Genomic DNA, 14,513 nt, shown 5'->3' with positions numbered 1-14,513 from the left:
GATGCAGTTCTCCATGCTACTCTATCCTGTGCAAGCCGCTTCATCTCCCAGTACGTACTGTAGCCTACATCCTTCTGAATCTGCTTAGTGTATTCATCTCTTGGTCTCCCTCTACGATTTTTACCCTCCACGATGCCCTCCAGTGCTAAATTGGTGATCCCTTGATGCCTCAGAACATCAGACCGATCCCTTCTTCTAGTCAAGTTGTGCCACAAGCTCCTCTTCTCCCCAATTCTATTCAATACCTCCTCATTAGTTGTGTGATCTACCCATCTAATCTTCAGCATTCTTCTGTAGCACCACATGTCGAAAGCTTCTATTCTCTTCTTGTCCAAACTACTTATCGTCCATGTTTCACTTCCATACATGCCTACACTCCATACAGATACTTTCAGAAACGACTTCGTTACACTAAAATCTATACTCGATGTTAAGAAATTCCTCTTCTTCAGAAACGCTTTCCTTGCCATTAACAGTCTACATTTTATATCCTCTCTACTTCGACCATCATCAGTTATTGTGCTCCCCAAATAGCAATACTCCTTTACTACCTTAAGTGTCTCATTTCCTAACCTAATTTCCTCAGCATCACCCCAGCATCACCCGAGTTAACTCGACCACATTCCATTATCCTCGTTTTGCTTTTGTTGATGTCCATCTTCTATCCTCCCTTCAAGACACTGTCCATTCCGTTCAACTGCTCTTGCAAGTCCTTTGCTGTCTCTGACAGAATTACAATGTCATCGGCGAACCTCAAAGTTTTTATTTCTTCTCCGTTGTTTTTAATTCCTACTCTGAATTTTTGTTTTGTTTCCTTTACCGCTTGCTCAATATACAGATTGAATTACATCGGAGAGAGTCTACAACCCTGTCTCATTCCCTTCACAACCACTGCTTCCCTTTCATGTCCCTCGATTCTTATAACCGCCATCTGGTTTCTGTACAAATTGTAAATAGTCTTTCGCTCCCTGTATTTTACCCCTGCCACCTTTAGAATCTGAAAGAGAGTACTCCAATCAACATTGTCAAAAGCTTTCTCTAAGTCTACAAATGCTAGAAACGTAGGTTTGCCTTTTCTTAATCTTTCTTCTAAGATAAGTGGTAGGGTCAGTATTGCCTCACGTGTTCCAACATTTCTACGGAATCCAAACTGATCTTCCCAGAGGTCGGCTTCTAACAGTTGTTCCATACGTCTGTAAATAATTCGCATTAGTATTTTGCAGCTGTGACTTATTAAACTGATATTTTGGTAATTTTCACATCTGTCAACACCTGCTTTCTTTGATATTGGAGTTATTATATTCTTCTTGAAGTCTGAGGGTATGTCGCCTGTCTCATACATTTTGCTCACCAGATGGTAGAGTTTTGTCAGGACTGGCTCTCCCAAGGCTGTCAATAGTTCTAATGGAATGCTGTCTACGCCTGGGGGCCTTGTTTCGAGTTAGGTCTTTCAGTGCTCTGTCACACTCTTCACGCAGTATCCTATCTCCCATTTCTTCTTCATCTACATCCTCATCCATTTCCATAATACTGCCCTCAAGTACATCGCCCTTGTATAGACCCTCTGTATACTCCTTCCACCTTTCTGCTTTCCCTTCTTTGCTTAGAACTGGGTTTCCATCTGAGCTCTTGATGTTCATACAATTGGTTCTCCTTTCTCCAAAGGTCTCTTTAATTTTCCTGTAGGCAGTATCTATCTTACCCCTAGTGAAACAAGCATCTCATCCTTACATTTGTCTACTAGCCATCCCTTCTTAGCCATTTTGCACTTCCTGTCAGTCTCATTTTTGAGACGTTTGTATTCCTTTTTGCCTGCTTCATTAACTGCATTTTTATATTTTCTCCTTTCATCAATTAAATTCAATATTTCTTCTGTTACCCAAGAATTTCTACTAGCCCTGGTCGTTTTACCTACTTGATCCTCTGCTGCCTTCACTACTTCATCCCTCAGAGCTACCTATTCTTCTTCTACTGTATTTCTTTCCCCCATTCGTGACAATTGTTCCCTTATGCTCTCCCTGAAACTCGGTACAACGTCTGGTTTAGTCAGTTTATCAAGCTCCCATCTCCTTAAATTCCCACCTTTTTGCAGTTTCTTCAGTTTTAATCTACCGTTCATAACCAATAGATTGTGGTAAGAGTCCACATCTGCCCCTGGAAATGTCTTACAATTTGATACCTGGTTCCTAAATGTCGGTCTTACCATAGTATAATCTATCTGATACCTTTTAGTATCTCCAGGGTTCTTCTATGTATACAACCTGCTTTTATTATTCTTGAACCAAGTGTAAGCCATGATTAATTTATGCTCTGTGCAAAATTCTACCAGGCGGCTTCCTCTTTCATTTCTTACCCCCAATCCGCATTCACCTATGTTTCCTTTTCTTCCTTTTCCTACTATCGAATTCCAATCACCCACGACTATTAAATTTTCGTCTCCCTTCACTATCTGATGAATTTCTTTGATTTCATATGTTGATTCAGTTTTTAAAACCTGAGGTTAACTTACTACCTAACAGAAAGTGATAATTTTGCTTTGGCCTATCCTACTCATACCCTATACGAAGTGCATTCAAGTTATAATACCTCGAATTTTTCTTCTCATGAACTTATCACAAGAAATCTGTGAAACTTGTTCACTTTGCAAAGTAATCTCCCTGCAGCTATACAAGTTTATCACAACATCAACGCCATGATTCCGTGGCCGCTGCAAACGCTTCTTTATGAGTCTGGTTTGACCACTGGTAAATCGCTTAAGTGGTAGCAGCACATTTTGTGAATGTGCGACCATGGAGAGTGTTTTCCATCGTTGGAAACAGCCGAAAGTCCTTAAGAGCAGGGCCAAGAGAGTAGGGGAAATTAGTTACTTCTGAGTTATTTACAAGAACAAACTGCAACATCACGTTCTCTCAATGCAGTGGCATATTGTCTTGCTGAAAGAGCACAAAAACAGCTTTTTGCAGCCGTTTTCCACACAATGCTTGAAGTACCTAATTGTAGAAAACATCTTGGTAGGATGCATGTGTCACCTGCCTTTTGGGACCAATGAGAAAGGATTATGGTATCACTGTCACAGACCATGGCCACCATAATTTTGTCAGTACTGTTGCTTACCCTTTTTTGTGGGGGCAGGGGCCTTGAGTATCTGTGTTTCCACTGAGTTGACTGGCACCTCCTTTCAGTATTGAAGAAACCTCATCCATGTCTCGTACATTGTCACAGTTGATGAAAAGAAAGTCCCATTCATGCTTTTATCATGCTTCAACATTACCTGGCTATGTGCTACGTGTGCAACAATGTGCTCATCCATCAGCATTCGTGACTTGGAGCTGCTAGGAGGACACGTTTCGCATTTTCATGTCCTCATGCACAGATTCCAGGGAAACGCCAACTTTGGGGGTGATGTGCTCTACACTCATTCGGTGTTCCTCCAGTACAGCTTTCTCCACTGTCTCGAATATGACGTCAGACAGGCTGGTGTAAGGCCAAGATTCTCCTGGTTTGCTGTCACAGGTCTTTCTGCCCTCTTTGAAGCGTCGTACCAACGAAGGCACATCACACAAGCCCATGATACCGATATCACATGTCTCTCTCAACTGATGATGATTTTCTTTTGGTATCACACCACAAAAACAGAGAAAACGAATGATTACACGCTCTTTCAGTAATGAAAATGTTGTCATTTTAAGTATCAGAAACAGTCCTCATTCTTGCTGCTGCTACCAGACTTTTATGTACTAAAAGATCCTACCATCACTGTCATGTATTCACAATGAGTGCACGCATATTTTAAAATAACAACACCTTTCTTTCTGTTTCTAGTCCCAAGAACAAATCGGAGGTGTTATAACTTGAATGTACACTCATGCACATTAATTAAGGATAATGGCAGAATGTGGTGCCACACAACGTGGCACTACATAAAACTGGTGCTAATAGCATAGGCACATACGGAACACACACGACACAAATCTGTAAGTCCACGGTATTGGTGATAAGTTGAGAGAACCGTCCCAAAACATATGTGCTACAAAACACCACTGTTTCATCTACCCCGACATCAATATGGGATATGATCACCATGCACACGTACACAGGCCGCACAATGGGTTGGCATACTCTGGATCAGGTGGTCGAGCAGCTGCTGGAGTATAGCCTCCCATTCTTGCACCAGGGCCTGTCGGAGCTCCTGAAGTGTCCTAGGGGTTTGAAGACGTGCAGCGATGCGTCGACCGAGAGCATCCCAGACGTGCTCGATGTGGTTTAGGTCTGGAGAAGGGGCATGCCACTCCATTCGAGTGATATCTTCTGTTTCAAGGTACTCCTCCACAATGCAGCTCAGTGGAGCCGTGCGTTATCATCCATCAGGAGGAAGGTGGGACCCACTGCACCCCTTAAAAGGTGGACATACTGGTGCAAAATGACATCCCGATACACCTGATCTGTTACAGTTCCTCTGTCAAAGACAAGCAGGGTTGTATATGCACCAATCATAATCCCACCCCACACCATCAAACACGTCCCTTTCAAGGACATTAAAGGGTTGATATCTGGTTTCTGTATCACGCCAGATGAAAACGTGGGGATAATCACTGTTCAGATTATACCTGGACTCGTCTGTGAACATAACCTGGGACCACTGTTCCAGTGACCATGTACTGTGTTCTTGACACCAGGCTTTACGGGCTCTCCTGTGACCAGAGGTCAGTGAAATGCACCTTGTAGGTCTATGGGCGAATAAACCATGTCTGTTCAGTCGTCCGTAGACTGTGTATCTGGAGACAACTGTTCCAGTGGCTGCAGTAAGGTCCCGAGCAAGGGTACCTGCTGAACACTGTGGCCGTCTGCGGGCACTGATAGTGAGATATCGGTATTCTTGTGGTGTTGTACACTGTGGACGTCTCGTATTGTAGCGCCTGGACACGTTTCCTGTCTGCTGGAATCGTTTCCATAATCCTGAGATCACACTTTGTGGCACACGGAAGGCCCGTGCTACGACCTGCTGTGTTTGACCAATCTCCAGTCGCCCTAATGTTTTACCCCTCATAAAGTCATCAATGTGTGCTCTTTGAGCCATTTTCGACATGCAGTCGCCATTAGCACATCTGAAAACGTTAGCACACTTATTCGCTGAGCCGTACCCTGACATGCACCAACACACTTCTGCATATGTGGACTGCTGCCAGCGCCACCGTGCGGCGACCGCAGGTCTAATGCACCGCACAGTCATGCCCCTAGGTGATTTAAACCCGCAAACCGCCCACCAGAGCGTTGTTTCACCATGTATCAGTCGGCCGGAGTGGCCGTGCGGTTCTAGGCGCTAGTCTGGAACCTAGAGACTGCTACAGTCGCAGGTTCGAATCCTGCCTCGGGCATGGATGTGTGTGATGTCCTTAGGTTAGTTAGGTTTAAGTAGTTCTAAGTTCTAGGGGACTGATGACCTCAGAAGGTTAAGTCGCACAGTGCTCAGAGCCATTTGAACCATTTTTGGACCATGTATCAACATTATCCGTAATTTATGAGCATGAGTGTACCTTGTAAAAGAGAGCTTTGTCGTGAACTGTTTTACTTTTCTCTTCAAAAAATATGTCTGAAATATGTTTCCTGTGAAACTGCTATCTTGAAAAGTTCTACTGCTTGTGTTTTGTTCTTAAGAAACAGCCACTTCCACCATGAATATACCTTATTGGAGAGCCTGCTTTGTTTTCTGTAACTATAATAAATAATTTATTTCTGTTGTTTTTTAGACTCTCGGAGGCCGAAAATCCACGGGGGAACCAGCCAGGCAGCTCCAAGCAGCAGAAGAATAAAGGTGCGAAGACGAAGACTCCTGGCATGCAGAGAGCTGAGACTGCTGCTGCTGGTAGAAGCGTCGCCTCAGCGTCCAGTGTCGTGCATCAGGACCCTCAGAGTTCCTCGTCTGTGGCTGCAGATACCACACCTGTGACAAACTCAGAAGTGTGGGGCCAACACAACAACAAGCCCACAGAAATGCTAGGATGTGAATATACAGACATGCCAGCATCCATTTCTAATGAAGAGGGGTCATTACAGAGGTTGAGAGGTTCCCCATACATCAGACGGAAACCAGTCGGAGGCATCAGTAATCAACAAACAAGAAGTTATGAGTACTTGGTGCCTGGGCTTAATAGGTGGCATGAAACTGGTGGTGAACCACTTTCTTACATCAACCAAAAGGTGAATCATTTCCCATATGGGACCTTGCGGAGAGATGAACGTGAAACTACAGTCAGTGCCCCCGATGTGAACATACCAGTATCTTCTGGAAGGTACGAGCAGTGGAATATGATTGGATTGACTGGCAAAGGTTCATCATATGGGCCGAGGCCTCCAGCTGTGGTTCATAAACCAGCTATTGGTGGCAGTAGAGATGGCCTATCTTATGTGTGTCACAACGAATTTTGGAAGAACGCTTTCCCTGGCGTTGCCATGAAGCTTGTTGCAAGTGCACCAGATGTCAGCTTGAAAGAGCCAGTCAGAGCACCAGCATGGAACACCCTGCAATCTCTAGCCACAATTGGCAATGCTCCAGAGAAGACAGCCAGTTCTCCTGACGTGCACAGACCTGCGCCGGTAGCGAATGGGTGGATCGCTTCCTCACCTACAGGCTATCCTCCAAGGATGTTGGGCAGTGCACCAGACATAAACCTGGCTAGAGTGCACAGTACTGGAAAGAAACTGAATGAGTCTGCAGCTGGTCCAAACCAGAACGTTGGATGCAATGAACCTGGTATGGCAACCTGCAGAGGCCATGAGAAAAACTTGCAGCTGATGCAGAAGCAAGAGTTTCCACTGGATGTGCTCCACCAGAAGTGTGGGAACAGCGCGCCCGATGTACGCATTCCTACTGCATCTCCCTGGGTGGAGAGGTCGGCGAAATACGACTCGCATCCGTCACTCTGTACTCACGATGACCAGTCGCTGTACAAAAAACCTGAATGTTCTCTCTGCTTCAGCCATCGTGCACCAGTTGGTGAATTTAAACACCATATTGCGAATCGTCACGCAGTTCACCATCACCATACGCTACCACGACAGCAACAAGTGGATGAAGCCACCCACTGTCATTGTAACAATTTGTCTTGGCGATCTCTTGCCACGAGGCGTCACTATTATCAGCACAACGACGTCGTCACTACAGATTTTGGAACCACTACTCACGGACATCACAGTACGACACATTATTCCCATGTCACTACTGTCCATGGTGGGACACCTTCCAGAATGGGTGACAACTTCTGTCATCATGTTAACTGTGGTACGTGCCGCCCGCATTGTAATCACGAGCATGATCCTCATCGTAGCCACTATCAACACCACCATGACCACTGTCATCACGAACACAAGCAGAAATGTCTGCCGAACCACCACAGCCACGTCGACGTCCGTTACAAACACGGCTGCCCGAACCTCCACACGCATTTGCCGCAGGAACATCAGCGCAGTATTACGGAGTCGTCCCAACAAGTCTGCTTCTGCTACGAACGGGGAGCTCACAGTCACTTGCAGCGAAGCCGGCATACGTGTTGCACTTCGCCAGATTTTCAAGAAGTGTCACATGGAGATTGCCACTGTTGCCGCCATCATGCGAGAAACCGTTACGTTTCGCGGGACGGCGGCTTGTCGAACGAGGTGCGGTCTGCGATGGTAGACGATTGCTACAATTCTGGAATGCGTGCAGTATCAGCAATGCCGTTTGACAGCGGTGAGAGCTGTGAAGCGATGGGATCGCCGGTGCCACACATTAGCGAGTGGGGGAAATGCGAGCGACAGGACGCGGCGGCGTGCTTGGGCATGCCGTCGCCAGGGGCGCTGCGGTCGGCTGACGCGCGCGCAGCCACGCTGCCTGGCGGCCGCGCAGAGAAGCTCGAGGCCACGCCCCCCGCCAGCACGCGGACCCTCTCCAGGGGCCGGCGCAGCGGCGCTGGGACGACGGTCTTCCAGTTCCAGCAGCAACAGGGGGGCTGCGCACCCCGGCGCCGCCCGGGCGATGCTCACCGGCTCCAGGGACGGCTGGAGCGCGCTCGCGCCCGGAGAAGCCTCGGACGAGGGGTGAGTAGCGCACTGCCCCTTTCGTTCTCGCCCGCGCTTCGCGAAACGCGCTTTCCAGTGACAGGTAAACACGCCCAGACCTGAGTTTATTGTTTCTGTTGTTGTTTTTAATCTGAAGACTTGCTTGATCCAACTTGTTAGGTCTTGTCTGCCAGGGCCTTCCATCTCTGAACACCACATAACCTGGAATGTGGGAAATTACAATGGGCGCCCCACAGGATCCGATTGTTGGCACATTACTGTACTGCTTTTGCTAATAATCTACCACTTAATTTGAATCAGGAAGCAGAATTTTACCGATGATGCAAGCATTGATGCGGAGCTGAGGAGAACAAATTAACAGAGTAAATAATAAATGATGTTTTTTGTGAAAGTTACTGACTGGTTTTGCGCAAATGGTTTGGCTTTAAAGCTAGAGAAAACACAGCTCCTCATGTTTTGCCCTGTCAAAAATGTTCTACTTGCTATTAATTTAGTATACCAACAAGAAACAATAGAAGGCTAGAAAATTCTAAGTTCATAGCTTTGCACATTTATAAAAGTTTGACAGCAGATGCCATATAGATCAATTATTCGGCTACTTTGACTACAAGTGTAATTGTAGATTTTGGGGATACAGCAGTCAGTAGGTTAACATATTTTACACATTTTCATTCACTGACATCTTCTGGAATAATATTCTGGGGTAGCTCCTCACTAGGTAAAAAATATTCATTGCACGAAAGAACATAACCAGAATTATTGACACACGTACATCCCTTTAAGCAGCTGGGAAAATTAGCCCCAGTCTCACCATGTGCATTTATTCACTTATGGAATGTGTTACCAACAATCCATCTCCGTTTGAGAATGAAAGATGTATTCACTACTGCAACACTCGAGAGAAAAATGATCTGCATTACCCTTTAATGAGTCTATCTATGGCACAGAAAGGGGTGAAATATGCAGCTATTAAACTCTTTGACGATCTACGTGGAAAAAAATGTCTGACAGTTACCAGAAGTGTTTTCAAATGTAGCTTAAAGTTGTTTCTCATTAAAATCCTTTCTTCGCCGTTTAGGGATTCTCAAATAAATATAATTACTCATTTGAACAGAAACAAACTTGAAATATCCAGCAGGTAGCCATATAAATATTTCTTAATCTTTTTTATGGGTATGTGTGCGTGTGTATTGTATATTTGTTCTGCTGACGTGTTCCACGTCGTAAGATTTATCGTGAACATGATCTCTGGAACATGTAAGTAATTTACTGCATAAGTACTTCACCCTACATCCATTCGAATGTGCTTACTGCATGACTAGAAAACCCTCTACAACTTGTAACCCTTCAAACGTCCATGGATTAGCAGAGTAACAAATCCTCAGTGCTATAGAATGTGCCCTCTCGACTGACATCTTGTTTTAGCCAAGTTGTGCCATAAATCTTTCTCTCCAATTTAATGGACTACCTCATCATTAGTTAGCCGCCCCCCCCCCCCCAAAAAAATGGTTCAAATGGCTCTGAGCACTATGGGACTTAACATCTGTGGTCATCAGTCCCCTAGAGCTTAGAACTACGTAAACCTAACTAACCTAAGGACATCACACACATCCATGCCCGAGGCAGGATTCGAACCTGCGACCGTAGCGGTCACGCGGTTCCAGACTGAAGCGCCTAGAACCGCACGGCCACACCGGCAGGCTAGCCGATCCCGGACGAATTCCTTTAGAATAGACTTCCTGACCCTTGAATTTACAGCAAGGTCCCGTTTGTCCATGTACGAGACTGCACACGCAATCGGAAAACACGAATAATATAAAATACAGATTTTTTTTACCGGAAACTTCTGTATTTACAAAACATGCTACACGTCACAGTTAAAGTCCACTGCCTGTCGTAAACGTTAATCGCGGGAAACTGACATCTCACTAAAAGAATTACAAATAAAACACATTGTATTTCGTATCACCTGCAATTATCAGGCCGTAGTGGCCTGACTATGTTTTTAATACTTTGTCACTAAAGCGTTATCGCTTCATATTTGTTTTACAGGTGACATTACAGTTTTAAATGCTTTATTTCTGATGAAGGCACTCTTAGAAGTGGCCGAAACCTAGGTCAAAAAAACTTTAATTTTCGCGACCGAAGGCTGCAGTTGTTTTAATTTTACCTTGTAACGGTCGCTGACAACGCAGCCCTGTTCAAAGCTTGAAGCAATTAGCTCACTTTTGGGGAATAATTGTCTGTTTTATTGTCATCCACCTGTTTCCTTACGACGGTTCTCATTTCCCGGAGAGATACAATATTTATCTACGCTGATACAGATCAACGTCTCAGTCTCGCCCTCGTTCTTGTACCGAAGCTTATTATGCCTCCATCACTTAGCTGCTGGAATCCTGGTTCACAGGAAACTCTGCTTAAGGGGCTCCGGAACGCACTATACTTGCAATGTTAAAATAACGCTTATAAATTACATCTTTCCTCACAAAGTATTTGAGGTAGGAAGTTGAACTTTTTACAGATTATTTATTGGAATATGGGCTACAACTTAACTCAGGGATTTTACAAAATTTTAGTTCAGTTATTAAAGATGATTTTTTTCAATTGTAATGAAAATTCACAACATTTTTTTTGCAATTTTTTATTTATATATTCAAAAATATACAGTTTTTTGGAAAAAGGCTGTGTTAAATTATGCAGAAGGTACTGTGTAACATTTACTGAAAGTTTGAAACAAATATGTTTGGAAGATCCTTAGAAAAAATGTAATTAGTATGAGAAAATAAAAGTTTTGGGAATCGAGCGACAAAGATTGGATTAACTTTTTAGTGCATTCCAGGTCCATAGGATGGATTATCTTCATCCTCTGCAAACTCCTCCTCCAGCTTCCTCTTGTTCCTCCTCCTGTTTACTCTTGCTTGTATTTCTAGACTCTTTACAGCTCTGTCTGCAGCCCGAAGGCGTTCCTTGTCTAAAGCAAGTATCGCTCGTACCATGTTAGAACCTATCTTCATTCCCATATTTCTAAATACCTTACACCTTACAATGTTGCCATCATTGAAAGTCGCAACAGCATCCTACACACCAAAGTGAAGTGTTTCTATTCCAACAAATACAGTCTTGGGGATTCTCGACCATATAACACTATTTACACTTTCATTGGGGTTTTGAGTTTTTCCGTGAATACACTTTTTCAACAGTTCAGGTGCTGCTAAGTCTCTGAAAATAGGTTAGCCACAACACATACTTTATCTCACATCACTAAAATGTACCTGATGAACACGGACGTTAATAATAACACCATTTGACAGCAGTTTAACAGCGCCACAGTGGGTCACGCCCATGTAGAACACATTTAAAAAAAAAATTAAAAATAGTTGTAGTCTTCGGAATTGAATAAATTATATATCTATTAAAAGGTAATAGTCTGCAGATTCAGAAAACGCAAAAAAGTAAAAATTGAACTTTTCATGATTTTGAGCCTTTCCGGAGCCCCTTAAGCATTCGCAGATGTTTCGTCAGCTACGTCTTCGCTACCGTTTCTAAAATTTCGTAGCTCATGTAACTCACCCGTAACTTCAGCAACAGTAAGAAATGTGGAATAGATTAAATTCATTGTCAGTGCTCCATTTCATGATTTACGGTGTCACTGGGGTCCGTTGGCGGCAAAAATCAACAATGCATTCTTCACGGCCATGTTGTCTACAATTCGCATCCACACAGAGCAAGTATTATGAAGAGCATACATGAATTACAGGCGTAATAACGTACTCTAAACGGAAGTATTCGTTCTGATTTTGTCAGACTACTTCCGGCTTTGTATTTTATTGTTTCTTCAGAAATCTGCGCAGACTGGATGACCAGCGCTCTCCCTGACTATCGGGAGCGAGCTTGTTTCGGTATAAGGGGTATTACCTCTTTTTATACATTTTTATCTTCATGTTGACGAGCTAGGATCACATAACAAGTTCAGTACTTCTCGTTTCTTTCATTGTTGTCGTTTCCTACTTTTCTAGTAGCCCATCATGTTATATTTTACTTCCTTCCGTCCAGGTGCTCTTGATTTCTTATTTCTTCCATCTTGAAAGCCTTCTAGTATTTTATTTAAAAAAAAAAAAACATTTCTTTGTGTTACGTCCGATTCTTTGATATTGTTTCTTCCTATTTCTTTTCTTACTTCTGTAATCCATTCTATTGTCTACTTCTTTTTCCAGAAACACAGGAATATTTGTTTCGTCAGAGTGTTCTCATTCATTCGGTAGACGTGTCTAAAGAAGATTAATCTTCATTTCGCATTACTTCTGATATTTTCGCTATATTTTCATAGATCTCGTTACTTCTCATTTTCCATCCATCTGTAATTTGTATGGCATCCATTAGTTTTCTAAGTATCCATATTTTGAGTACCCCTATTCTGTCCTGCCCATAGTTCATGGTTGAACATTCACATGAATGGAAACATTCCGGTCTTACAATTGTGACAGCGTGTTTTAGTCTTATTTTTCTACATACGCATTTCTTCTTGCAAATATCTTGCGTCAAACCATACGTTCTTTCCGTTTTATAAGCTCTTACATCTATTGCAAATTTTTCTAGTCCATCGCGCTGTTTAGTTCCTCCAGGCCATTTAAATTTGCGAACTTGCAATACTTTACCTCTTTGTGTTTCTATGTATTTTGGCACATTTTTATATTTGTCATGAATTTTGTATTTCGGCTGAAATTTTGAGACCAGTTCTGTTTGCTACATTTTCCAGAACATTTATTTGAGTCACCGCTTCCGTCAGATTTTGTTAAAGTATTGCAAAATCCTCTGTAGAATCCAGGCGGTTTACCTTAATCCCATTTCTTTTCCTTTCCAGAATTATTATTTCAACTACGTGATATCTTCCCTCCAGATTTCAGATCCTTACAATTATAAAAAAAAAACGCATTAAACAATAGAGATGATAAGCCACCCCGTAGTTTTTACCTCAGATGAGTAAGATACTTCTTCCATAAATTTAACTTTATATATAGTATTTGTTAAAGTTTAGCGAATTGTATTTGCTAATTTTTCTTTAACATCAAATTATCTATTGATTTTATTTATTGTTTCTCTGCTACCGAATCAAATGATTTCTTGGAATCAATAAATGAGACTATTTTAGGTTTGCTGGTTAACGTTTTGTTTAAAAATTTGTTCTGTCCAGGATCTTCTCTTTCGAAAACCAACCTTATAGTCTCCCTGTTGCTTCCTTAGTGTTCTCCAACTACTGAACTTATTTTGTTCAAAATGTTCAAATGTGTGCGAAATCTTATGCGACTTAACTGCTAAGGTCATCAGTCCCTAAGCTTACACACTACTTAACCTAAATTATCCTAAGGACAAACACACACACCCATGCCAGAGGGAGGACTCGAACCTCCGCCGGGACCAGCCACACAGTCCATGACTGCAGCGCCCTAGACCGCTCGGCTTACCCGCACGGCCTTATTTTGTTAGCAAAACTGTATTCACAAGACACATGTGAGATTCATGTATATACATAACATTGGACACCTGTAAACCACACAAAATATGATAGTTTATACTAACCAATTTTGTAACACTACATCCTGTTAATTAGTTTACTTTTGTGCCGTGCAACTTGAACACAACCAAATGAAAATATGAACCGTCCATTCCATTTAATTTCGCCTGCGAGCCTACCTCTGTTTTTCTGTATCTTCTTTTTTTTTTACCGCTAGTAATGTCGTAATCTCGCCTTAGCTGATATTGTAAAAGGGCGCGGCCACTTTGTTATTTTTCGCGAATATATACCAAAATGATTATTGACATTCTTGGGGGACGTACTGGCTTGAAACGAACAGCTTTTCTCAAAAGCACAAAATAAATTCGGCGGAATTTATGAAACAACATCCAGGAGGGACTGGTATTTACAATTTACGCACGATATACAGGGCTATTACAAATGATTGAAGCGATTTCATAAATTCACTGTAGCTCCATTCATTGACATATGGTCACGACACACTACAGATACGTAGAAAAACTCATAAAGTTTTATTCGGTTGAAGCCGCACTTCAGGTTTCTGCCGCCAGAGCGCTCGAGAGCGCCGTGGGACAAAATGGTGACAGGAGCCGAGAAAGCGTATGTCGTGCTTGAAATGCACTCACATCAGTCAGTCATAACAGTGCAACGACACTTCAGGACAAAGTTCAACAAAGATCCACCAACTGCTAACTCCATTCGGCGATAGTATGCGCAGTTTAAAGCTTCTGGGTGCCTCTGTAAGGGGAAATCAACGGGTCGGCCTGCAGTGAGCGAAGAAACGGTTGAACGCGTGCGGGCGAGTTTCACGCATAGTGATGTGAAAGATACAGTGTTTAAACCTCCTCTACCAAGAAACGTGCCAGAACTGCGAGCTCGTATCAACAGTGCTTTCGAACTCATTGATGGGGACATGCTGCGCCGA

The 14,513-nt window shown here is 43.1% G+C and overlaps 1 protein-coding gene across 1 annotated transcript in view; it reads left to right on the top strand.

Annotated features, from left to right (window-relative positions):
- Positions 1-14,513, top strand: part of LOC126106729 (uncharacterized) — a 167,628-nt gene that overhangs the window by 32,698 nt on the left and 120,417 nt on the right. Inside the window, exons 3-4 of the mRNA XM_049913107.1 lie at positions 5,748-7,838; positions 7,883-8,073. Of these exons, the coding sequence (XP_049769064.1) occupies positions 5,836-7,838; positions 7,883-8,073 (2,194 nt within the window). The 5' untranslated portion in view covers positions 5,748-5,835. The remainder of the gene's footprint in view (positions 1-5,747; positions 7,839-7,882; positions 8,074-14,513) is intronic.

The sequence above is a fragment of the Schistocerca cancellata genome, chromosome 10 (assembly GCF_023864275.1).
Source record: "Schistocerca cancellata isolate TAMUIC-IGC-003103 chromosome 10, iqSchCanc2.1, whole genome shotgun sequence".
Lineage (NCBI taxonomy): Eukaryota > Metazoa > Arthropoda > Insecta > Orthoptera > Acrididae > Schistocerca > Schistocerca cancellata.
The sequence above is the reverse complement of the archived record's forward strand: the minus strand, read 5'-3'. Positions and strand labels throughout refer to the sequence as shown.